This window comes from Pygoscelis adeliae, unplaced genomic scaffold (assembly GCF_000699105.1).
Source record: "Pygoscelis adeliae isolate BGI_AS28 unplaced genomic scaffold, ASM69910v1 Scaffold106, whole genome shotgun sequence".
Taxonomy (NCBI): domain Eukaryota; kingdom Metazoa; phylum Chordata; class Aves; order Sphenisciformes; family Spheniscidae; genus Pygoscelis; species Pygoscelis adeliae.
This window is the reverse complement of record NW_008824939.1, coordinates 867,040-891,607: the sequence shown is the minus strand read 5'-3', so window position 1 is coordinate 891,607 and position 24,568 is coordinate 867,040. Positions and strand designations below refer to the sequence as shown.

Genomic DNA, 24,568 nt, shown 5'->3' with positions numbered 1-24,568 from the left:
TGCCAAGACAACACCATCTCCTTTTATTAAAGAATGGATTTTTTTGTGGTGAACCCAGTAAGGAAAATTATTATCATTTAAACGTTATGCCGCAAGCTACTTGGATCAGTCCTTCATTTGCTACAAGTTTGTACCAGGCTTAGTACAATAGGCTCCTCTTCTTGGCACGATCTCAGTGTAGGTACTAAACAAATAACAACAATCTCCTGATCTGTATTTGGTCTCATAAGCGTCCTTCCTTATACCTGCAAATTCTGCCTACCTCTTCTTTAGCTAGCATTGTTATTAAATATGTATGTGTACGCATGTGTGGAGAAAGAAAAATAGTGTCTGTGGGCTCCATTGACATACACGCTACAAATACATGCATGATGTGATAGTCAATAGTTCAAATAAATGACTTCATTTATAACTGTTTCAATAGTCATCTAATTTAAAAGACACTTAGCTTGTAAGTATACAAACAATAAATAGCCTCAGGTCAAGAATACTCGGCAACCTAAGTATAATAAGATGCCCACAACTAACACACCTGCCCAGTCGTTAACAGGTTATACTTAACTTTATAGACTACAGAAGGAGTTTTGAGGAGGAGCTTCACAAAGATTGGGCACAGTAAGAGAAAGTGCATTAGTAACTCTAAGATGAATAGCAATTGGGAAATAAAACCAATACTGCCAGCAGAGCAAAAACAAAATTCAACTTTGTGGTAAAATCTCTCTCTCGGAAGGGAAAGGAGAAGGCAATTTGTAAAGCTTTTAAAAGAAAGACCAGAAGTTTGTATTTGAGAAGATGAGTAAATAGACTTCAAAAAGCAAGTGATGTAGGCAGAGTGATAAACCAAGATGATATTAACACCAGTAATCAAGAGAAGCAAAGCTGTGAGTATTAAAGTCAGACAGGCAGATGAGATCATAACAGTCACGGTGTTGAGACGAGCAGGCCTTCAATCTGATTTACAGCTACGTGGACAAACAGGAACTGTCAGACCTCAGAGCTGCCTAAGAGCAAGAGCAGCACATCAGGAAAGAAAAGATGTTTCTGACAAAGGAATTGTTTCTGACATTATTATATTCAGGTGACCACTGAAGACCAAGAAAATTTTCTGATAGGCAGAGTTTAACTGGAGTGGGGGAAGACCACTAAAAAATAAAGTAGTGATGCCTTCATAAAGATTATGGTTATGGCTACATTATCTGAAGTAAGGTGTGGAGGAGGATGCAAAGGCTGGGGATGGATTCCTGAGAGATCTAAACACACACCTACATACAGAAAGAGGAGGAGGGGGAGAGGAAGACCCACCCAATAAGAAACTGAGTCTGAAAAGAGAGAGAATCAACAAGGACAAAATGACAAATGTCTAAGAACAACAAAATTTAGTGAAGACTGTAACATAGCATCGCAGAGAGATGACAGATGGAGTGGAGGAGAATAAAGGACTAGCCTGGAATTCCTCCAGGAAGAAGTCAAGTGGAACATTAGTGAGATAAATTTCAGTGCAAAAGACAAACCAGAGGTGAGCAGTTCTAGAAAGGCATTAGAAGACAAGAAATGAAAACAATTGTGCAAAGCGTACTAAGGGGGTGGGGACATGAAGGAGATCTAGGGATAGGACATTAATCTGGTGAATAGAAACTTCTGAAGTTGAGGGTTGTTTTGTGCTGGTTTTTTTTAATATGAAGAGACTCGGACATATTTCTTGTGTATGGGAAGGAATTCAAGGAGAGAAACAGAAATTAAAATGAAGAACAGCAGAAAGTCAGAAGGTGGATAGGGACAGGGATAGGTTCATTGGAACAGGTTCTGAAGACTACAAAACAAAATCTTAATGTCTGTTTCAGTAAACGAGGAGGAAGCTTGAACTTTGACCTTGGTTAGTTAGTTTTAGGAAGTTCACTTGGAGAGAGGGGGAAATAGAAAAGCTGGATGGAAGGCTATATGATTAATAAAAAATACAGAACAGGCAAAACTGCAAGCAAAGATACTCGTAACAGATGACAAAAATCCCAGAGATTAAGAAATACAGAAAGTCAGCAAAATCAGATTTTCACCAAAGATAGTCAGCAGTATCTCTGAAGCATGGCAGATGGCATTAGGAACTGAGAAAGTGGATACTGGGAGTCAGCCAGGACCATGAATTGTCAGAAGGGTTTGGAAGTGTATGAGAACAAAAAAATAGAGCCTAAAGGGAACTGATAACCTGACAGAGGAAAGGAAAGTACAGAGGAATAAAGGGAATAAGTGCAGAAAAGAAGTCATCAAGATCAACAAAACAGAGGTTTTAGAAAGTCCCATTCTTGGGGGGGGGGGGGGGGGGGAGAGAGAGGAAGAAAAATAAATTACGTTGATAGGTAAAGCCTATCACCTTCTTGTCCAGGATACCAAAGCCATCTGGACTCTGTGTGTATGTGTGTGTGTGTGTGTGGGGGGGGGGGGGGGAGAGAGAGAGAGAATAAAAATGTTGAAAAAGTTCAAACAGTTATCACAGAAAAGGAAGTCAGAGAACACAGTGCTTAGAGAAGACCAACTCAAGTGTGTAGCTGATTTGGTACATGGGATACAATTCAAATGAGAAACAACAGCACCCGGGCAGCTACAGAGTTGGGTGGTTACCCATAAGGAAACTGAAGGGTGAGAAAGTATGAGTGGAAGAAAGCGGCAAGTCAAAGTCAGACAGAGAGATGGGAATAAATAGAGTTGTGTGCATGCAGGCCATAAAAAGGCAGGCAGAAGAAAATTCTATTGTTAAAAAAAAAAAAAAGATAAAGAGCTAGGAGCAGGCAGAGCTTAAGAACAAGAGCACAGAAGTACCAACTTCTTTGACCCAAATTCAGAGTGGATATCGTTGGAGGTAACAGTCTCCACAGAAAGGACCATAGATGAGGCAGTGTTAATAAACAAGGGAACAAAGTTCTATGGGCTGGAGGGAACAGCAGGAGGTAAAAAGACAACCTCCAGGTTCTTTGAGACCAGTAACATTCCAGAAACATCAAGAAAATAAAAGGAAGACCAGATAATGGAGGACATGAAGAGTTTTGCACCTGAAGGAAAAAAGGAAGTGACAGGAATGGCACAGAGAGGAGGCTGAACCGGAGGCAGGTGTAATTTAAGGGAAGAAGAAAAGGACAGAAAATATCAAAAGAAGTGTAATGCGGACATGGATTGATATAAGAGCATGAAAAGCATCAGAAAGCACAGAAATAAACAAGCATCAATAAAGCAATCAAAAATAACAAGAGAAAGGAAGCAGTACCATCCTGATTGTTGCTTTTTCATAGATCCTGAAACTTCTGTTACCTGAAGCTGTTACATATACTCTCTCCGACATACATTAGTTGTTTTAACAAATTACATGGTGATTTAAAATGCTAGCTGATAAAGATGATTTGCTATGACATAGTTATATTAGGAAAAGATTTAATCCACTGAAGCTTATATTGCATGCCAAGTCCATATAAGCAGTATTGGTCGAGGCATTTTATACTTGTACACCCTCTAACTATATTAGAAGTTCATGCCAACATACACTAATAAATCTTTTGTAACGTAGAACTGGACTAATCTGAGCCCTATTATCCCAGGAATTTTAATCCTATTTATGGATCATTTGCCAGAATAGCATACCAATTGCTTAATTCTTCTCAAGATATAGTACACAAGAGAGTAAATAACATCATTGGTTAAGTGTTCTTCTGCATCCTTGGACGTACAGATGTCTGGGTTCTTGGGGAGGGAGTGTTTGGGTTGGTTTTTTTTTTTAAGGAGCTTGTTTTGTTATTTTAAGCCTACTTATTCTTTTTCAAGCCCAACATCACAGCTAATGTCTGATACTTAACTTTACCAATTATTGTTTTCAAGTAGAAGATTTCTGAAGGCAAAGGACTGTAAACAAAACAAGGTCAGCTAGTGTATTTTAAACCATATCTATCCCAGGAAGTTACACAGGGCTTTTGGTCTCCAAATACGGGTTCAATCACGTCTGCTATATATGGGAACCACAGACTTCAGCTAATACATCAAAGCTCTAGGAGTTGATCTGCCTGAGAAGGAAGGGGAAAAAAAAAAAAAAAAATCACTTGAAATTCACTCCTTCCCTGTCACTCTGATATGCTATTAAAAGTCACAAATATGCACACTTAAAAAACAAAGGGGCACCAACACTTAGAAAAGGATTAAGAGTTATGTGTAATAATTTTATTTTCTTTGAAACATTTATGGTCTAGTATAATTTCATCTCCTGATGTAAACATGGCAGAATTCAAAACTCGAGGAAGCAGGTTTGTAATCCATCAGGATTACAAATCCATTTCCAAGTGGTGGAATTCTCAGTAGACTGGATCATGAAAAACAAAGATGTTACTCCCCAAAAGGTATGTGAAATCCTACATTAACTTGCACCTTGCACCACTCCTGTGTAGTCAATGGGAACCCAGCAGGATGGGAGCTAGATAAGATTCCAGGTGATTTTTATTTTAAACTATAGCATTGCCATGGACTGCAACAGAACATTTTAAAAAGTGCATCTTATAAGAGCTTTCCTCTGCTTAGAAACAGAATGAGCATATTTTAAACTGGGACAGAGCATTGAAAAAGTCAACAAGAGACTAGAAGCAATAATAGGAAGTCAGAAGAACAGAACTGAAATTTCCCTTGAACCTTTGTCTGTCCTTCAAACAAAAAAGGCCTAAAGCTTTTATAAGACCACTGAAGACTGAAACAGCGTCTGCTTGTACAGCTTACATTTAAACTGAAGAATTTTTCATAGAGGGGAAAAAGAAGAGAGAAACAGAAAAAGCAAATGTCCCCACTTCTCCACTTAGCAGTGGATCTGACTTGCACAGGGCAGTCAGGAAGCCTGCTCATTCACCTCACAATCACTGGAACAGACAGTTGAGCTTAACTAGCACTCTGTCTATGCCCGCTTATTATTCATCTGCTAAAAAAATAATAAGGGGGAGGAAAGTAGCAAGTGACATATTTAATGAGTAAGTAAAAGATAAGAAATGTCTCCTTTTCAATAGCATGAAGATCAAGTCAATAAATCCTGTGCATAGTTCCCTTAACAGATACTACTATTATTCCCTTGAAAATTTTATTCATTATTATTCTCATTCTTGTTCATTTTTCATCACCCTGAATCACAAAAGTAATGCTCGTGCCAAAGAACGATAAAAGATTAGCAAAGGCGTGATGACTTTTTTAATCTGTCCATGAAAAAATGGAAACTCTATGTGACATTATTATCTTGTATTTGTCTGTCTTGTGTTTTAAACACTTTCTGAATGTTCCTGCTTCCGCAGTTTTCTTGTTACTGTTATGCTGCATCATATTTCTGTGGAGATCCAGCCAGCCTAGAAGTAAAGAGGTTTTAAATTTGCATATCCTTCCAACAGAATTACTCTCAAGATATTTAAGTCAACAAAACCCAATTTATAATCCCAAATTCTACAAGTAACTGAATGTGCTGTGTAACATCCTTACTTGAAATCACTTCCGGTACCTTTGAACCAGATTACTTGAACTCACCTCTAGTACCTTTGAACTGGAAGACCACATGTATGATGTCAACTTCTAAAAAGATTTCCAAACAGTGTTTGTAAACAATCAACCAGTAAGCCTGTTGCTGGTAATGGGCAGATTTAGAGAAACTATTATAAAGAATAAAATTACAGGGCACGTGAGTAAGTATGATATACTGGAAAACAATCGATCCTGTGGAATCGTGCCTCACAAACCTACTGTAATTCCTTGAAGGAGTAAAGAAGCCTGTGAATGAAAGAAATTGGTTAATAAAGTCTACTTTGACTGCCAAAAGGTTTTGAGCATGAGTCTTCACCAAAGGCAACTGAAAGAACCTAAGCAGCAATGGAATAAGAGGAAAGGTCTTTGCTGGGCTAAAAAGTGATAAAATGTAGAATACAGAAGCTATAGGGAAATTGTAATTTCTTTTGCAGTGGGAGGTCACCAGTCATCACTGGAATTCTAGTGAGATCTGCACTGGTACAAATGTATAGATGATTTTGGACATGCAGCAAGGTAACAAAGTTTGCTAATGACAGATAATTTCCTAATCAGATTCATAAAGATAAAGCTTGAATATGAAGAGCTGTAAAAGGCCCTTAGCACCCTAAGTGCGTTAAGGATGATAAAATGTTGAATGGAATTCAGTGGGAAAGTTGCAAACTGATGCACAAGAGGGGAAAACAAACCTAGTTTCACATACATAGTGAAACTTCCCGAGCACCACCACTTAGCAGTGGGGTCTTGGAGTTTTGGTTAAAAATTCCATGAAAATACTGTATCAAAGTTCTGTAGCTGTGGGGAAAAAAGCAAACAGAACACTATGAATTAGAAAACACAAAGGGACCAAACCAAGGATATCCTTATGCCCACTGTATACATCTTAAGTTTACCTGCAGCTTGAATATCAAGTATAATTTTTTCCTACTTGCCAAAAAGGTTATAGCTGAAATTAACAAGATTCAGAGGTAGAGAACAAGAATACCCTCTGTATGAGGTAGATATATTAGAAGACTATAAAAACATGATGGGTATTCAGAGGCTGAATAGGGAAATTACTGTTCACTGTCTTTCCCAACATAGTACTGAGGATGGTGGTATTAAATGAAGAGAGCTGGAGCCAGGTTCAAAACAAACAAAAAGACATAGTTCTTCACACAACATATTGGCAAGCTATGGAACTCCGGTGGATACTAAAAGTTTACTTGAGTTCAAGAAATGTGTGGGCATGTGCAGGGAAGAGAAATCTATCAAAGGTACCAAGTCCAAACCCACCGTTTCTGGAACAGAAAGTCCTGGAGCTATGAACTGCAAGGTTCTCAGAGAGTACCCAGGGGATCTATCGTGCACTTGCCCCACTATCACACATTTGCCTAGGCTTTTGACCAGTATCAGAGAGACAAGATACTGAGCCAGCATCTTTAGTCTGGCCCAGCACAACCATTTCTGTATTCCTATGTTCCAGGGAAAGACATGGCAATTGAGGTGTCTGAAGGAGATCTGCAGTCCCATGCTGAGATTGATCAAGAGGTCCTCTGACAAGAGGCTATGAAGTTATAAATACACGTATGTTCAAACTGAGCAGAATTGCACTAGGAACCTGATGAAGCAAAGAAAACTCTGCCTTCATTAACACAGACAATCTCCCAAAGTGAGGGTTACGGAGCATGGTGTGCTTCTTGTCTTGGAAATGATGTAACTCCCTGCTGTTTTCCGAGAAGAGCAGCGTTGTTCCATAATTGTCTGCTATGTCAGCGTACATCACTATGCCTATCCCAAATACGTAAACTGTAAACCAAGAGAGGAAGATGTATGGTGATGAACATGCTGGGAAGGCAGGAGCATCCATTATAGGAACAGCATCAGCTCCAGGGCTTAACCAGTTTACTTTATAGGATCCCTGCTGCCCAGCTCTGTAGAGAAGCAGGTGCCAAAAGTGTCCAAAGCCAAAGAGCCTGAATCTTGTTTGCTATGACTGAATAAACAGCATAAGAGATTCTTCAATTCACCTGAAGAAATTTTGTGCTGTGCATAGTGGAAGATAAAGGTGCTACTCTTTATGTTCCTGTATTAAATTAGAGATCTACAGGTGTGTACAGTGTAGCCAAGCAAAGACAGGAAAATTAAAAGGAAATTAAACTAGAAATTGATAATGACATTTTTATGGACATAAAAAGAGGCCCATGAGGGAAATAAAGTCCAAGCGATTACCAGGGAAATTTGTTTATAGCTGATGATACAGACATTGCTAAAAATGTAAATTTAATCCCCGTCTCTGCAATTGCAAAGGATACTGAAAAGGAAACAATTTAACACTTCTTATCTGCTGAAGCAGGCAAGAAAAAGGACCCGGAGCATGTCTCAGGTCTGTGCTGAGGTTGCTGCTACTGTAGATGTTCAGGACATAAAGCAGTGCTAGTAACTACTTTTGACAGGACAGATTACATCTCTCACTGACATCCACAGTAAATATGCATCTTTGCATCAGAAGTTAGATGGCTGAGAAATTTCAGCACATCTGCACCCTACAAAATAGAAAACCACTCAGGAAAGAGGAGGAGGAGAGCAGAAGGCAGACTGGGCAATAACCAAGCCCAGTGAGTCACTGCGAGACACTCACTAGCAGCAATGAGGGATTCATTCATGACTACGTGCAGAAGGACTGGTGACAGTACACTGAGATCTAGCAGAGGGGACAAGTCTGGCGAAGGCAACAAGGCAACCAAGTTCCTGGAGAAAAAGGTCATCACTTCCTTCCAGAACAAAAGAAGAATGCCAAGACAGCTTTTCATTTTCGAATGTTTCACATTTTATATGTTAGGTAAACTTTACTGGCAATATCCATTAAATCCTGTGCCCTGGTGATCTAAGAAGTCGTATTTTTGACATGTATTAGCACAACTACCACAACTGATATTCTGAAGATAAGATCCAGTCACAGTTACCAGACACTGAGCTTCATCCTTAGTAGCACTCACAGAACTAGCCCTGTGCTTGCCATGTGGAATCAAGCACCCAGGAATAATTCTCAGCAGAATATACAATGCCATAAGAAATCACTATATTACTGTCATTGTTACAAAACGATAGTTTTGGATTTTCCATATGTATTAGATTTTTCTAATGATCATTTAGTGTACTCCATTAAAAATGTTACATGGCAGTCAACACGGAGATAACACCAATCAACCTCCGCTTTCTTATATACTAAGAGTTGCCTAAATTTAAGTTGTGATATGCACAACCACTGTTTAAGACACACATACACACATGAAGTCTAAAATTTTATATTCACCAAAAATTATTCCCGGAACTGGACTAGACAAGTTAGACAAAGAATGGGGAGAAGAAAAGGGGAACAAGAAGTCTGATTTTTTTTTTCCAAGTTCAAAGTATTTCAGATAACCTTAGCAGGAAAATAGAAAATAAACACTTAAATACCTTTAAAAATTGAACTAAAGAGTGACATCAGCTGGTATAACTGACCTGCATGGCTAACTCTAAGACAGAAACCCCCTAAAGCATAGTTAACCCCCTCACCTAATAAGCTTAACATCAGGTCTCCACCATGCAAATTCCTATCTCCAAACAGACTCCACATCTGAATGGAATTGCTCAGTTGCATCTCCACTTACTAATGCAAGGACAAGGTATTTCTCTGCTGTTCCACCTGCAGGATTCAGGCATAAAAGTGACACTGCTTTTCCTGGAAAATTTTAATTGCAGGATTGGGACATAAAACTGATATTGCTTTTGTTAGAATAGTTTTAATTGCATTAAATGTGGATGCAAACCATATGGGTATGATTTCTTGCACATATTTTAATGACTCTGTGTGCCTGCATAAAATCTTTAATAAAGAGAATTTAAACACATGAACTCATTATGTTATCAGGAGAGAAACGGATGAATCTTGAATCACTGAAGGCTCCTATATACATTTTTGTTTTATTTAAGCAGCCTGGGGGAAAAGGGGGAAGCTATTATGAAAACGAGCAAATTTTTACAATACCTCAACACTCCCTCATGTCACTTAATGCCTGTTTTACATTTTCATTCAATGCACCAAGCTGAGTATTTTTTATCAGCTGATGGTGGCTGCATCAGTTGAGAACATTTTAGAGCTCTGTGCAAGCTCTGAGTTTCCACTAGAAATTAACACATCATTTTTGGCGAGTTGCCTAAAACCACAACTTATGAATCCCTGGAGTTCACGTTCCCCATAGTTCACCTTTTTTTTTTTTTTTAAATTAGTGATATCATACTAGATGATATCTTTTTATTCAGTTACTTTAAAATTCACTTAGCTCAAAATATTAAAGCTTAACCTTTCCTTTCAGGAGTTATTCTCTGCTTGTATCAATTGGCATTGGGAGACATAGATTCCATACAAGACATTCCAAAACAACAGGAGGTTTCATCACTAAAACAACTGCTATGACTTAAGCAAAGCTATTTTCAAAGTTTTTCTTCTCCAGAAGATTACCAACAAACATTACTATTTATAATTTTCAGTGCATTCAGTCCTCATTTTTCAAGGATTCCTGTCCAAAGTTTGCCATATTTGATTGACTAATTAACAGAGAATCCAAATTTCCTTCCCCGATACTGTGATTCTGCCCCTCTATTCAGCCCTGTTGAGACATAACTGGAGCACTTCATCCAGTTCTGGGCTCCCTTCTTACGAGAGAGACATACTGGAGTAAGCCCAGTCAAGGGCCAGAAAGGTCACAGAAGGAGAGGCTGAGAGCACTGGGACTCTTTCATCCTGGAGGAGAGAAGGCTCAGAGGGGTCTTATCAGAGCATACAAATACCTGAGTGGGGGGGAAGTAGCAAAGGCTTAGCCAGACTCTTCTCAGTGGTGCCCAGTGACAGGGCAAGAGGAAATGGGCACAAATTAGAAGATAAGAAGTATCACTTAAACATAAGAAAAAACTTGATCCCCTTAATAAAATGGGAATAGCAGTATTTCCCTGCCTTACCATCAGTTACATCGTGTAATCTCTTACTGGTATATACATTTTTTAAATTATTCAGGAAAGCGATGCTCTCCCTTTTAGGGTCACACTGAAATCAGTATGGCACAATGGAAAGCATTATGTAGCTTACTCTGTAGTTTATATTGATTTTACTAATTAAGCAACCTATTGGATCAACTTCTATTTATACTTGGCTTCTCCTGAAAGAAATTATCATGAGGCCAAAGACCCTGATCACAGTAGTGTAACAGCACTCATGTTAATGTTTTTTTATTAATAACTTTTATTGAAAAGTTAAGTAAGGCAAAATAAATATGGTCTTGCAAGGAAACAAGAAACAGTATGAACAAGTCATATTATTTATGAGGCTCATTATGAGACAGACAGGAGGCGGGGGAGAGAGAGAATAAACCATAGTTGGGATTGCTTCTTCTCTCCAAAATGCCATCTAAGTAATGCATAACCATTCTCTTTTACTGCGTTAATACAGTCACCTTCCCTACTACTCCCTCTTAGGTGGTCCCACCTCTACAGGAATTGGCTGGGACTAACTATGACTCTATTTTAAATTTTTTTAACAGATTACTGTGGCATTATTGTTGTGATGTATTCACATTTTCATATTGTATCCCTGCAAAACTCCTTCAAATAGTCTTTATTCAGAATGATCATGTGGTGATATTCTTGGAACACTAAATGGAATAGAGCATTCTTGTAACACTAGTCATTTAGCTATATAGTTTGTGACCCTGCAGTTAGCTATTACATATTTATGCTGTCTTACTTTGTTTTAGACCTTTCTGACATGTTTATACTCAGCCTTCCCTAATTCAGGTCATTAGGCCTTGGTACATGAATTAAGTACTAAACAAGGAGAATCTGACCAGAGAATAGGATGATCTCGTAGGAGGGAGACTACTGTAGGACAAAAGAACTTGAACTCCTTCAGCTCCTTCTAAAAGTACTTTTTGCTTCTAGTGTTGTTTTGCCATTTGTGAATATTTGGCCACAATCTCCTATTTGTCCTAGTGTTGCCATTTCCTTAAAAACTGGTACTATAACATACGAAAAAAGTCAGTAGTGTGGAATCAGAACAGCAATCAGTAATAAGTAAAATCACTACACAACTGAGTATGTGCATGAGTGTGAGCATTCAAGTTTAGAATTGGTAAATGACACAAATATTGGGCTTCTTGCCCAACTTGCTAGTTAACACTGTTCCTAAAACATCCATACAGAGCTTTGTTTCTTTACAAGATCTTTATCATCAAGTTCTGTGAATAGGAATGTTTAAAGATAGGGAAACACATATTCACGGATGTGTACTCATTATGCACAGTCAAGGGGAAAGAATTCTTTAGTTAGAGAGATCTTTCTTTACACAGTATTCTTCATATATGGACAGTTACAATCAACTCGGTTTGAAGAGGCATGGCATAGTTTTAAAGAAGGCATAAAAAAAATCTTCTTGTTAAGTTGATACCAACACACTGCCACTGGATCCAATTACTCCAAATTTGTGCAATATGTCCAAATATCAGCAAGTATATTTTAAACCTTTCTTTTTTGGGTGACAGGGGGAGGAGGGTTAAACAAGCAAAATAGCTTGTAGTTTTAAGTTTTCAGATCACTTCAGTTCAATTCCCTGCTCTCGTGTGTGTATCTCTACCTTGCTGCAATTCCTTCTCTTACAGAAGAACATCACCTCCTTAATACACTCCTTTGGGGTACTATTCTCTAATCCCTCCAAATGAAGAAGGACCTATAATGGGACTACGTCCTTTGAGTGAAAATACATATTCAAACTCACTTGCAATAGTCAGTAATACCGCTGTTTCAAAATGGAATGACCTGAACATACACTTCCTCAAGCAAGCACTCTTCACCAATTTCTTTTCCTCTGTAGATACAGTTTCTATCCTCAACAGGCCGCAAGGGATGCCTGTTGCACTATCTGGAGATTATCATTAATGTTACATTTCAAAAACATCCACAGAATGCAGTTTGTAGAATTAATATAAATGATGAAACAGAGTCCAGCGTAAGCACATGGCATACTGCTATAGCTTCCAGTTACGCAAAATTCCATGGAGATCTAATTATTTTAAATGAGCAAAGGAGACTTCAGGACCAACTTCAAAATACAGGTAAGTCAAGATTTTAAATTATACTTGAATAAGGAAAACAAAGAAGTTGGGGGGAGGGTTGGTCCTATTAAAAAGTCCATAAATACCCTGCAAAGCACCAAAATACCATGAAACCAATACTTTCAGGAATTTCATTCCAATGCCAAGAAACAGAATGTACTCATTGTGACTAATACATTAAAATACTGAAAATAAATTCTAACAGATTAAAAAGATCTTGTAGCAAGTGAAAGGTATAGTAAAATTGTTCCAAACCTAATCAAGCTTAAGAGCAGGGCAGTCTTTCCCCATTATTAATAAGAATGTAAGCTGGATAAGTAGACTGGGAAACTATAAATTATGGCCAGTAAAAGTAATGCAACATTTTTTACAAATATGTTTTTAATTAAAAAAGACAGCCATTTTTACTGAAGCAATTTGCTGCACATTCTTAAGTTTGGTCTTCTGTGGTCTCCCACACACCTACATTTCCAACAAAATGTTATTAAATGGGAAACCGGAATACAGTTCTAAATGCAAAATCAAATCCATGTTTTACATGTTCACATTTCTAGGTGGAAATATGAAAATATTTTTAAATCTTGATCACTTAATCCTGTGCTTTGGGGTCAGGAAATACCGCTCCCCTCTGCCAATCTGCAGTCCAGTTACATGTGAAAATTATTGTTTCACAAGGGTAGAGCAAGCAACAGAAAAATTGCACACTACTTTCAGGCTTCAGCTGAGCTTTTAAAACACATGGCCAAACACGTTGCCATGGAAATGTTCTGCAAATACATCTAGAATTTCTTAAGATGGAGCTGAATATCATTTTTTAAAATAAACTTCCACAATTTCAAATATAATTGCTCTATGCTGTATTCAAGGGAAACAATGGCCATTATCTAGCATTTATGACACCTAAAGCGATAACAGTATCTCCAATCCCATTTTGTGCTCCACACATGAAATTAGGCCACTATCGTGCTATGTAAAATACCCATATACTTGTTTTCTTTTATGTACTGTTTCCTATCCATCACCACAATACATTAGCAGATACAAAAGTATCAGCCTTGCAATAAAGTTGGCAACAGTTAAAAACAAAAAGGATGAGAGATGCTTCAGTAAAATGAATTTGGGTTTAAACAATATTCTAAACATTTAAGTTATTAACCTTCTCTTTTACAACCCATTAGTATTAGTATATGTCACCAAGTGTAATAAAAAGGGGAGAGTTATCTTGCCAAACTTTCACTGTTATGTTCAGTGAGCTATTTTTAAAACTGATTTGAAATGAAGCAAAAAAAAAAAACCTACTACTGCAAAATGAAGCAAGATCTGTGCTTGCAGAATAGCTCAGTCCTGTTACACAATGTGATACGTTGTTTTAAATAACCTGCCACTGTAGGTAAACAGCTGCCTTATACTGCATTTCATACAACAAACACACACATTCACACAATAGCTTTGTGTGCCATGTAAAGATAAAGCAAATTAAAAATGCAATACAATCTTGTCATTTTACTTTAAAGCAAAGGTATAACCTTTTACCATGAATTAGTTAAAAGAAAGCATATTCACAATAAAAACAGGTTGAAAATATATATGGAATAACCTTACATTGTTCAAACAGCAATTAACAACACATTAGATTTCCAAGATATACGTTGCTCTGCTTATGTAAACAGTCTACCCTATAAATCCTGTAGCAAATCCAACACGAAGCAATTACACAGACAAAGAGACTGTAAAGGACCTAAAACTGTAAAACAAACCCTTGTGTTAAAAATATTAGTATAAACTATGAGGTCATACCTGATGACTTAGAGACTGTAATGTCTCACCGGTTCCAAGCTGCATGACCTTTCTATTTCCAGAGACCCCCAAAAATTGCATTTCCTGTCTTATAAAAGTACATCACAGACCCATCTATCTTTCAAAATCTTCTGGGCTAGTGAAGAAAGCATTAACAGCCATTCTGTCCATCAGTAAGTGCTGGAGTCATTACCCTCAAGACATCAGATCTTAAATATAGTTTCCTCCGTGCGATTACAGACATCCAGTAGTCAAGGAGGCTGACACAGCTATATCACTGATGCTGCTAATGCCATCTGAAAACAGTAAGCTTACTGCTTAAAGCAATCCTGCATCATCCAAACAGAACAAGCCACATCCTTCAACTCCTCACTTGCGTTTTTTTATAAAATCTAGTGCTGCCATTATAGATTTTGTTTTCATCTGTGGTCAGCTAAAGGAGAAATTAGATATTATGCAACCAGCTTTGCATTAACAAAAGAAAAACAGCAGATGAAGTGACATATCGAGGTTATCAAATTTTGCTTGCATGACCACTCCTCAACAAGCACTACCACCATTCAGAAGAAGCATGACAATCCGATCCAAAGGAAAATTACCAGAAAGAAATTATAAACAGTTCACAGGCAGCGAGGCATTTAAATACCCCTGTGGTATTGAAACAGCTATTTTATGCAGCCTTATGAATCGTAGTCCCTATTTAAAAACATTGCTTGACTAAGTATTTTCAGCATTTATTTTCAATAAATTGCATGATCACTGCATTGTTTCCACTACTCCCTGCTAGCAGCCAGAAAACAGCATGCCTTGAAAATGTGCCAGTATTATGACAGCAAAAATGTGTTTTGATATCAAACAAAACAATCATGCATGGGGTTTTTCTGATATGAAAGACCTTTCAAGCTAACCAAGGTACAGTATCCTCCTTAGTAATTTTTAAATTATTAAGACTACAAAGTAATAACCGGACTTTTTATTAAAAGACATACTTGATGCAAGTGAAATTGATTATTATAAATCATTATTTATGTTTATTGTTGCTATCATTATGGCATCAAACTTATGCAAACCAAAAAAAACCACTTCACAGAACAAAGACGAAACAGTGCCACCAACAAACTGATTTCATAATTCCTCTGAATCCTAGACCCACAGAAAAATTACTCGTGTTCACACAGTGAGAAAGTCCTACTGAGGCACTCAGTCCATATCCTTAAACACACAGGAACATCCCCTCAACACATATTGAAATATATTGCTACCGGTCAAATATTACAGACAAATAAAACATGGAGGAAAAAATCTTCCCTAATTTAACTACAGCTTACATGTTATTCAAATTAATTTCCATGTCCTTCTTTAATTTGAAATATAAGCAGAAGTTGAAACTAGAAGTAAATGGTTCTAAATTAATTCACCCAGATCCTAGTCTGTCAGCTTAACATTATTATTATTATTATACAGTTGTAGTAATTGCTCTTTTGAGTAACTTAGAATTAATCAAGTTTGACTTATAGTCATTCACATTATGGCACTGATAATACCAAACTGGTCTCATCCGTGAATACCACATATTTCCCTTTAGAGAGAGAAACTGTGCTATCCATTTTTAATCGATTCACTTTATTTATACAGCGTGCAACTGCCTCAACATAAGGACGCTTCATCTACAGGGAAAGGGAACTCAGCCAGCCACACATTCATATAGGGTCTCCGGTGACGTGTTCAGTAGCGTAGCAGAGGCTAGTCAGTGAAGCCCTAGGAAGCTTTAAAGTGCAGTAGGGAACCAGATCAGGCCAGACTTGACGCTGCTTTTTATATTCTCCAAGAGAGTTAATCTTGAGGCCCAACAACCTGACACTGCCTTTTTACTGCTGACGACAGTGGCAGTCAGGGTGCCACTTTGAACACTGTGAATGTTCTTGAAAGCTGCCACTTTTGAAGTTTTTCCAGAATAACTCATGAATTCACTTTCAACCAAGAAAATATTACTAAATCTGTGTGCACAGGATATAAATACATATACACAAGGAGACAAAAGGCCCTTCAAAAAATAGACAAGAGTGATTCAGCAGTAAAAGAAGGGGAAAATAGTTTTCCCACATCAGTATGAAATGGGAATATCTCCCAAGCTAATATTTTTATTTCCAAAGGTAATTTTAAAAGAAATAATAATACACCATTACTAAATATTAAGTTATTTACTCCTATGCAAACACTCAGTTCTGCAATACTATATTCTGATCAGTAGCTACTTACAACTACATAAGGGAGTAACCTTGCATCTGTGAGTTGCTGGCAACCACTTCCAAGTCCCCACTAGCAACCTAGCTAGGGTACAAAGGACAGCAAGATGGTAAGAAGTGACCAAATAAGGAATGTATGTTGCCAAGCCACCTTTCATAAATATTATGTAGGATCGCTCTCTGCAAATCTTGTACTACATGATGATCTCCACTCAAAGAGTGAAAAATGCAAAGCTAGGAGCTCTAAGCACAGCTGTCAGAAACATCACTTAAGAGTTTCTGCTCACAAAGAGTACATAATCTCTCCCCTAGCTGGACATTTGAAGAATTCCAGAGCTAGCGAAAGACAAGATGGAAGACTGTTTTCCTGAGTTAGGTCAAGATCTCAGTACAAATTATAAATGCACTCAGAAATATACAGTTATTTCTTCATGACTATTATCCCAGCTAGTGGAATCTTTTCCCAGAAGTTACTCCATGTTTTTCCTCATGGCAATACAATTACTATTTTGCAAAAGTGAAAATTTTAACATTTCATTAGCAATGTTAAAACAGAGAGGGTATAAACAGAATACTATTTTACAAAGTTTAGATATTAGATATTAGTTAGATATTAGATATTTATTCTGAGAGATGTTAAAGCAAAAATCTGTTAATCCATTCCCTTTAGAATATCAACAGGTATCACTTTATATCATACAAAAGCATTACTCACAAATATAGTTTGCTTTTATTTCATTTTTCTTCACAGGAAAAAAGAAAGAATAAAAAAAGAAAAAAGCAGATTCAGAGTTCCTGTGGATTATGCAAGGTGACATAATGGTCACTTTGAATTTATCACAAATCAGCTTCATATCAAAAAGACCTGGCCTAAGCAGTGAGTGAGAAAACAACAGAAGCTCTGTCACTCCACTTTTTAAATTAAATTCAAGTCATGTTTGTTAGTACTAATGATCATGATAAAGAACACTTGAGATCAGTGAAAGGTATTGCAGATTGTAAAAGTAAGGTGAGATGATGTAGTGCTGTACCAAAAGACCTGGAAGAACAACACTAATGTATATTCCTCAGCAACATTTTGGGGGATCAATTTTATTATTTATTTTTATTTTTATTAATGACTGGAGAGAAGGCTTCAGGGAGACCTTATTGCAGCCTTTCAATACTTAGAGGGGACTTATAAGAAAGATGGGGGCAAACTTTTTAGCAGGGCCTGTTGCAACAGGACAAGGGGTAATGGTTTTAAACTAAAAGAGGGTAAATTTAGACTAGATCTAAGGAAGACATTTTTTACAGTGAGGGTGGTGAAACACTGGCACGGGTTGCCCAGAGAGGTGGTGGATGCCCCATCCCTGGAAACATTCAAGGTCAGGCTGGACGGGGCTCTGAGCAACCTGATCTAGTTGAAGATGTCCCTGCCCATGGCAGGGGGGTTGGACTAGATGACCTTTACAGATCCCTTCCAACCCAAACCATTCTATGATTCTATGACAAGTAGTATGAATGATACCAAAAATCACAGTTCGGGTTTGTTAAAAAATTTTCTGATATTGGAAAGCACTGCTAATATATGAGGAACAGAACATCACCAACTTAAATTATTAAGTTTCTGCTAAGAATTGAGAGCTCAGCAGCTAAAAATTACAGTGGATGAAACTGCGGGGCAAAGCTGATCACAGAGTAATTATGAGCTACCAACACGATGTCCCTATGGAAATGAAATTTTTAAATTATCAGGGAAGATATTTCTAGTACATAGACATCAACATTAATGCAATAACATGAAGCCCTATTAAAACCTAGTTGTTCTTGATTCTGATCATCTATGCCTAAAAAAGGAATTCAAACTACAACAGAAAAAGGCTTCTACAATGGTCAGGGAAATTTTGAGAAGAAACTGAAAACGTTTGCTTTGTTTAGCTTAACAAACGAAAGACTAAGGGGGAGATCTGTGTAGGTGTCAAGATAGAAGTGCCAAGGAAAAAAGAATAATATTCAAGTAAAAGAACAATTTCGGAACAAGCACAAATCCATACGAAGTTGTCATTAATGTTTGGGAGTTCTTTAAACTATCAGAGGTTGAAGGTCTGCAAGAGCAGGAAATCAAACTCAAAGACCAAGCATGTGCCTTCCACTCCTACATTTCTACATGAGACAATCATGAAAACGCAGACAAGTGAAGAAAAAAAGCAGAAACTTAAGGAACAACAGAATTGGTACCAAGAGCAGGACCTAAGGAAAATCAGGAGACTGCCCTAGGGCTCAACACTGGCTGGAAATAAGTTTAGAACCCTGAATCAAAAAAAAGTAAGCAAACAAAAACAACTCGATCACAATTGGTTTCTGCTGTACTGAAGACATCGAGCTTTCATCTCAATATGCAGAATATTAAAACTATAAATATCTCAGCAATTTCTCTTAACCAAAATAATTCATCAGATCTTAAGTTTCAGCTGATTGCTCAGATCAACACAGATTAGAAAATATCTTTGTACTTGAGTGGAATAAGCTCAGAAGTAATTAATGATAGCCCATACCCCTTTAATCCTAATGACAGGACTGTTTCTATTACCTTTCTCTAGTCTACATATATATCTCTTATTTAATTCTCTCAGGAAATTATTGGGGGGGGGATTGTTATAAAGTGTAAATACCCTTCTCTAGGCAAAAAGGAAAACCATTTAGAAAATATAAGTTTAAATTTATTAACTCAGTAAAAACTTGTTATATTTTATGGACATACGTACTTTGTTCTCTCAAATGAGATACTGTTCAAAGACCCTCCTTTTGTGATTATTTCAACAGGCATTACATAAGTCTAATCAGTTCCTCTGTGGATAACCATGACTGTGGTTGAAGGAAACTCAAAACATTAATAAAACAAAATGGGAAACGACCAGAGGCAGACCTGAACCATGGCTGCATAGTCAAAATTTGCAAATGAACTGCTCAGTTCCAACTCTGCGCAACAGTTAATGTAGCTGTATCAAAACCTGCCTTTCCAAATACCTCACCATCAGTGTTGCTGTATCCTAGTACTAAACCCAAAGTTTGCATCTCAGGCTGGTCCCGGCCAATCCAGATCACTGCACTACATGTTGCTGACAAATTAGAATAAATGTATAATAAAAAGTTTTAAACCAGTGAAAAGAAAGGAAGATTTCTATTCAGTATTTTACCTTCAAAAACAACTTTAAAATGTCTGGCAGCCCACTTCCCAGAAGATCATGTAGAAGAAGGCAGACGACATCTTTGTCTCAGACTGCTGAGGAACAATCCTATACTTCCAGTGTATGTAAGAGATGGTTGCTTATATTTATTCTTGGAAAAACACAGAAAATAAAGAGTACAAGATCTCCTCAAAGTTTGCAATCGTACATTTATTTTCTTAGCAAAATTATGTTTACATAAATCATGTATTCTAGAAAATTATTTGTAAAATCAGATTGAAATGATAAATTTTAAACATGTGCCTAGAAGGTTATATTTAAAATGATTATGCCTTCCTTTTCTGACTTTAAAGAAAGCAAAACTTTCCACCTTTTTAAGTATCTCAACAGTACTGTAACTTGTGCTATGGCCTGGGAAAACCTTTCTCCTTTTATTGACTAAGGACATGGCTGACTAAGGGCTTAACTTACAACCACTGGGGATGCTAGAACTGATTATAGGAAAACATTTTCCCCTCCTTAAAAAGGTGATGATGGAATTTGGACTGCGTGTTGTACAGCACAACAGAAACTTATTTTCCTGATAAATGAAGAAATAACGATTTAATAAAAAATGCTGGAACCCGTTAGCAAAGCAAGTGCTATCAGCCTTTCCACAAAAGAAACAGCAGGACAGGAGATGCTGCTCTGGGTATCTCCCAAATATTACACAATACTGAAGCTGCAGCCTAGTTATATTGCACATCGCATACCTTTCTTTCTTTCTTTTGATCCTTTTCATCTCTCCCTTGTCCCTGAAGAGGAAGAAAAACTCCTTTTTCTTAAGAAAAATTTGTCAGTTCACTAATTCTAGCTTCTTATCTGCCTCAGAATAGATCTGACTTTTCTAAATATTTTGCATTAAAAAGTTCTCTTTCAAAGAAGAGAAATGTTACATTTTGACATATAATTACCATTATCCTCTCTGCTAGCAGAAAATGATGGCAAAATGCCAACTTGCTTGTCTGCTACAGATAAGACATTTCCAAGCTTCCATCCTTCCCTTTAGAGAAAACAGAAGGGGAAGACCAGCCAGGAGAAAGCCTACCCTGTCAGCTGATCCTGTAAGAAATAAAATTAATATTCTCCTAGCAGAAATCATTTTCCTCTGAGCCTGAGGTAAATGATATGCCTTACCATATGTTATGATGGTCCTTTCAAGAATGACAAATTTGATGAATTTTTCCTGGATGGTCTTTCTCATCCAGTCTCTTCTCATCACCTCCAGCTTCTGCTGCAGGCAAACTCTCAAGAGGCATAAATCAGCATAGCATCACCAAATTATATAACTTCTACCCACTGGGGATTTAGCCCCTTCTACTTCAGACTTAGCACAAAAAAGTGTCTGTGCATTCTTCAATAATCTTTTCGATCTGTGTAAAGCTTTAGAGAATTACCCTGACACACTGCTGAGCTTCAACACCGATACACCCGTTGTGAGAAGAGAACCCAGTCATTTTTCTTAAAGGAAGAATTCCAAAAAGATTATGTCCAATTACAACATATTAAGAACTAGCTCTAAATCAGACAAAGCTCTGCTTCAGTTCAAACAAGGCGAAAAAAGGCAAAAGACAGGTTCAGGCAAGTTGCTTCACTGTATATAAAAATATCGGCATACTGTTACTTTGAATACAAACTCAGCTGTGCCCTCCTCATTAGTTTACCTATACTTCTAAGTGATCAGAATGTCTGAATACCTTTGTGAATCCCCAGACACTAGCTTATTTAGACATCGTTTGTGCATCACAGTCCTTCGAAGGTTTTATTTTTATCAGCAAAATATAGAGAGGCAAGATAGATATAAATACAGATTTTTTTAAAAATCCATCTACCCCCACACACACTTAAATTTTTCTCATTTGCTATAAAATATACTGATTCTAAATGAGAATGACAATAAAGATAGATCAATTTTAGCCAATATCACTCAGTCAAAGCCCATCCAAAAAGAAAACTGCTGGACACATCAGTTACGCCAAAATTTTGCAGGCTGTTTTCAATGCTTATTTCAGTCATGTAAAACAAGTGTTTCTGTATGCTTAAATATCAGAACACAAACCTAACATTGGTCCTATGCAAAATACCCTTTAGAGTCTTAAAAGACTGTAATGTGGGATGAGAATTTCAAAGGTTGGGAGGGAAAGCCACTGCTTTGAAGAGAGGCAACGGGGGAAAAGAGCTGTTACAAGAGCGTAACTTTAGGATTAGGTTAGTAGTCTTGACAAAAACCATATGATGGGAAGAAAGTAAGACAGTAAAAAGTGCTTTATAAATGCAATTTATCACACAAATATGTAATGTATCAGACAGATTACTACCTAATTTTATCACCCCTACAGCTAGAAAAATAAATAATAAAAAATATTATACGAGTACTTTATTCCAAAATCGATTCTGAAATGTGAGCTCTGAAACAAACATTTGCTTTCTTGCAAAGTTAACAAAATGGTGCACACAGAGAACAAACAGGCTAAGATTAACTGCACCAGCCCTGTCTTGCCATCCTTTCTCTGGGAGGGGACACAAAAAAGCTATTCAAGCAGCACACACTTCACTAAAAGCTAAACATCTTATTTATGACTGTGCAAGGCCAGGCATCCACAGCCTGAACAGGCCCTGGGTTGGGGGCAGCCCCCCTCTGGTTGATGCAGGAAGAACACAGAAAGGGGAGAAGAAAGAAAAGTCCCCCCAAATTAGGAGTAGGCCCCAAAGCTGATGTTGGGATGCTCTGCATTAAATTATAAAATTAGAGATACAAACTATATAAACTAGACAAATTCATAGATATTTATGGATAAAAATGGGGAAGAAGGTATCATTTCCTAGAACAATTCCAAATGCTTTAAAAATTTAATTGTCCATATATTTTTTTAAAATATTTAAAACACAATTTTATACCAAATAATGCAAGGACATAGATAAAAATGTTAAGATCTCAAGGAAAAAAAAAAAAAACAGTGATTGCTTCAAAGATAGAAAACTGGGACAAAATGCCCGTTGGAACATACACAGTCTCCCGCAGGAGCTTCGAAAGTCAGACACTGCCTGCTTTTATATTTAAGCTGCCTTTCAGCTAACTACTTCAGCACAAGGCAGTTGTGAAAGAGTAAAAGTGTAAAGGACAAAGAAAGATAAAAGAAGACCGAAATGAAGAAAATTTAATACTTAGACACATTCCAGTCATGGGGACTTTCCTGGTTTTGATTGGGGGGGCGGGGGGAAGTCAATTCTTGTGAATACTAGTTCTACTAAACACTGTTTCCCACTTAAAGTAAAGAGAATATTGCAAACACCAGAGTGAAATTATAGTATCTAGAGTGCAACAGCAGGTCTTTTGGAATAGCCCTATTGTAAAGACTCTTTACCCTTAAATAAAAATATTAACTGTGGTGCTGTGTAACTGTTAACTTTTTTTTTCCCCCAAAGGTGCAAATACTTTTATTTCCATGATTCTTCATAGTCATTCCCTCTTAGGTGTACATATATACCATAGACATACATACCATACATACACATGAGGAAAGTGTATCATTTCTCATCCTGAACTATTGCATGAACTTGGACTGCCTGACAGATTTTTCGTGCATTACACACAAAATGTAGCTATTGTTTGACAGTCTAAAACCTAAGTGATCAGATCTATCATGGCTAAATATACCCAGAATAATAAATCTCCCCCTTTGTCCTGAAAGAGAAATTCAGCAGCAACAGCCAATTTCACCTTTTCTTTTTCCTCTCCCTCAGAGAAGGAGAAAAACAGCAGTGCGACCACCTCCCCAGAGTGACAATGGCAGACACAAGATTCCTGAATGAGACAATTTCTTTCCTACTCTCATCTCCCTCCAGTGATCATCAGCAGGACCACCATACATCCACCACCAGCACAGCCCTGTTTCAGGCCTTCCTGCTCTCTTAAAGAATTACTGTTTTCTAAGTTGGTGAGAAAAAAAGCAGCTGAGTTTGGAAGGAAATCCAAGGCTAAGTGAGAAAGAAAAGATGTCAGTCTGCTTCTGCAAGCATTACATTCCCTCATAACGTCCCCTGCTCAAAACCCTTTTTAAAACTTCCTCTTAGGTTACAGCTGTGAGCCAATTTCCATACAAATTTCAGAGAAAAGTGTTAACTATAAGGCAAGGGCATTCTCACAAGACAGTTGTCTAGCAGCCTCATCGTACTCCTCAGAGGGTACATGGCTTCAGCCTGTGCTATCTCCAATGTTTCGAAAGACATTACCATACATACTTGGACTAAAACCTGATCACTGAGTTCTCAGACCAGATTCAGGAATTAAATGAAGGCCCGTAGCAACACTAAATTTGTGTTGATAAAAAGATGTGACATCAACCCATCAGAGAAATATTCAGTGATAGGATTTCCATTCTTTCCCTCATTCTCCAACATCCTCTTTAAAATACACGTCACTGAATGTGAACGCTCTCATTATTCCAAAAAATGTTTCCAAATTTGATACAAAAATGTTATGCTATTTTCTCTTTGTTAGAAGAAATATTGACATTTAATACTGTTAAATTCACTAAAGTACATGGTTAAAAACTTACTTTGAACTATGTCACCTGTAGAACAGTCTCCCATGGGTAACGGTGCTAGCTTTACTATCTGGGACTTTCAAAACTCAGCTGGATAAAATGCTCTAAGTCTCCTGCACAAA

At 37.3% G+C, this 24,568-nt stretch overlaps 1 protein-coding gene across 1 annotated transcript in view; it reads right to left on the bottom strand.

The window, feature by feature from the left end:
• The window catches only part of SLC4A10 (solute carrier family 4, sodium bicarbonate transporter, member 10), a 125,704-nt gene extending 110,963 nt beyond the window's left edge, over positions 1 to 14,741 (bottom strand). Inside the window, exon 1 of the mRNA XM_009325384.1 lies at positions 14,445 to 14,741. Coding sequence (XP_009323659.1) covers positions 14,445 to 14,525 — 81 coding nt within the window. The 5' untranslated portion in view covers positions 14,526 to 14,741. The remainder of the gene's footprint in view (positions 1 to 14,444) is intronic.
• Between the last annotated feature and the right edge of the window lie 9,827 nt (positions 14,742 to 24,568).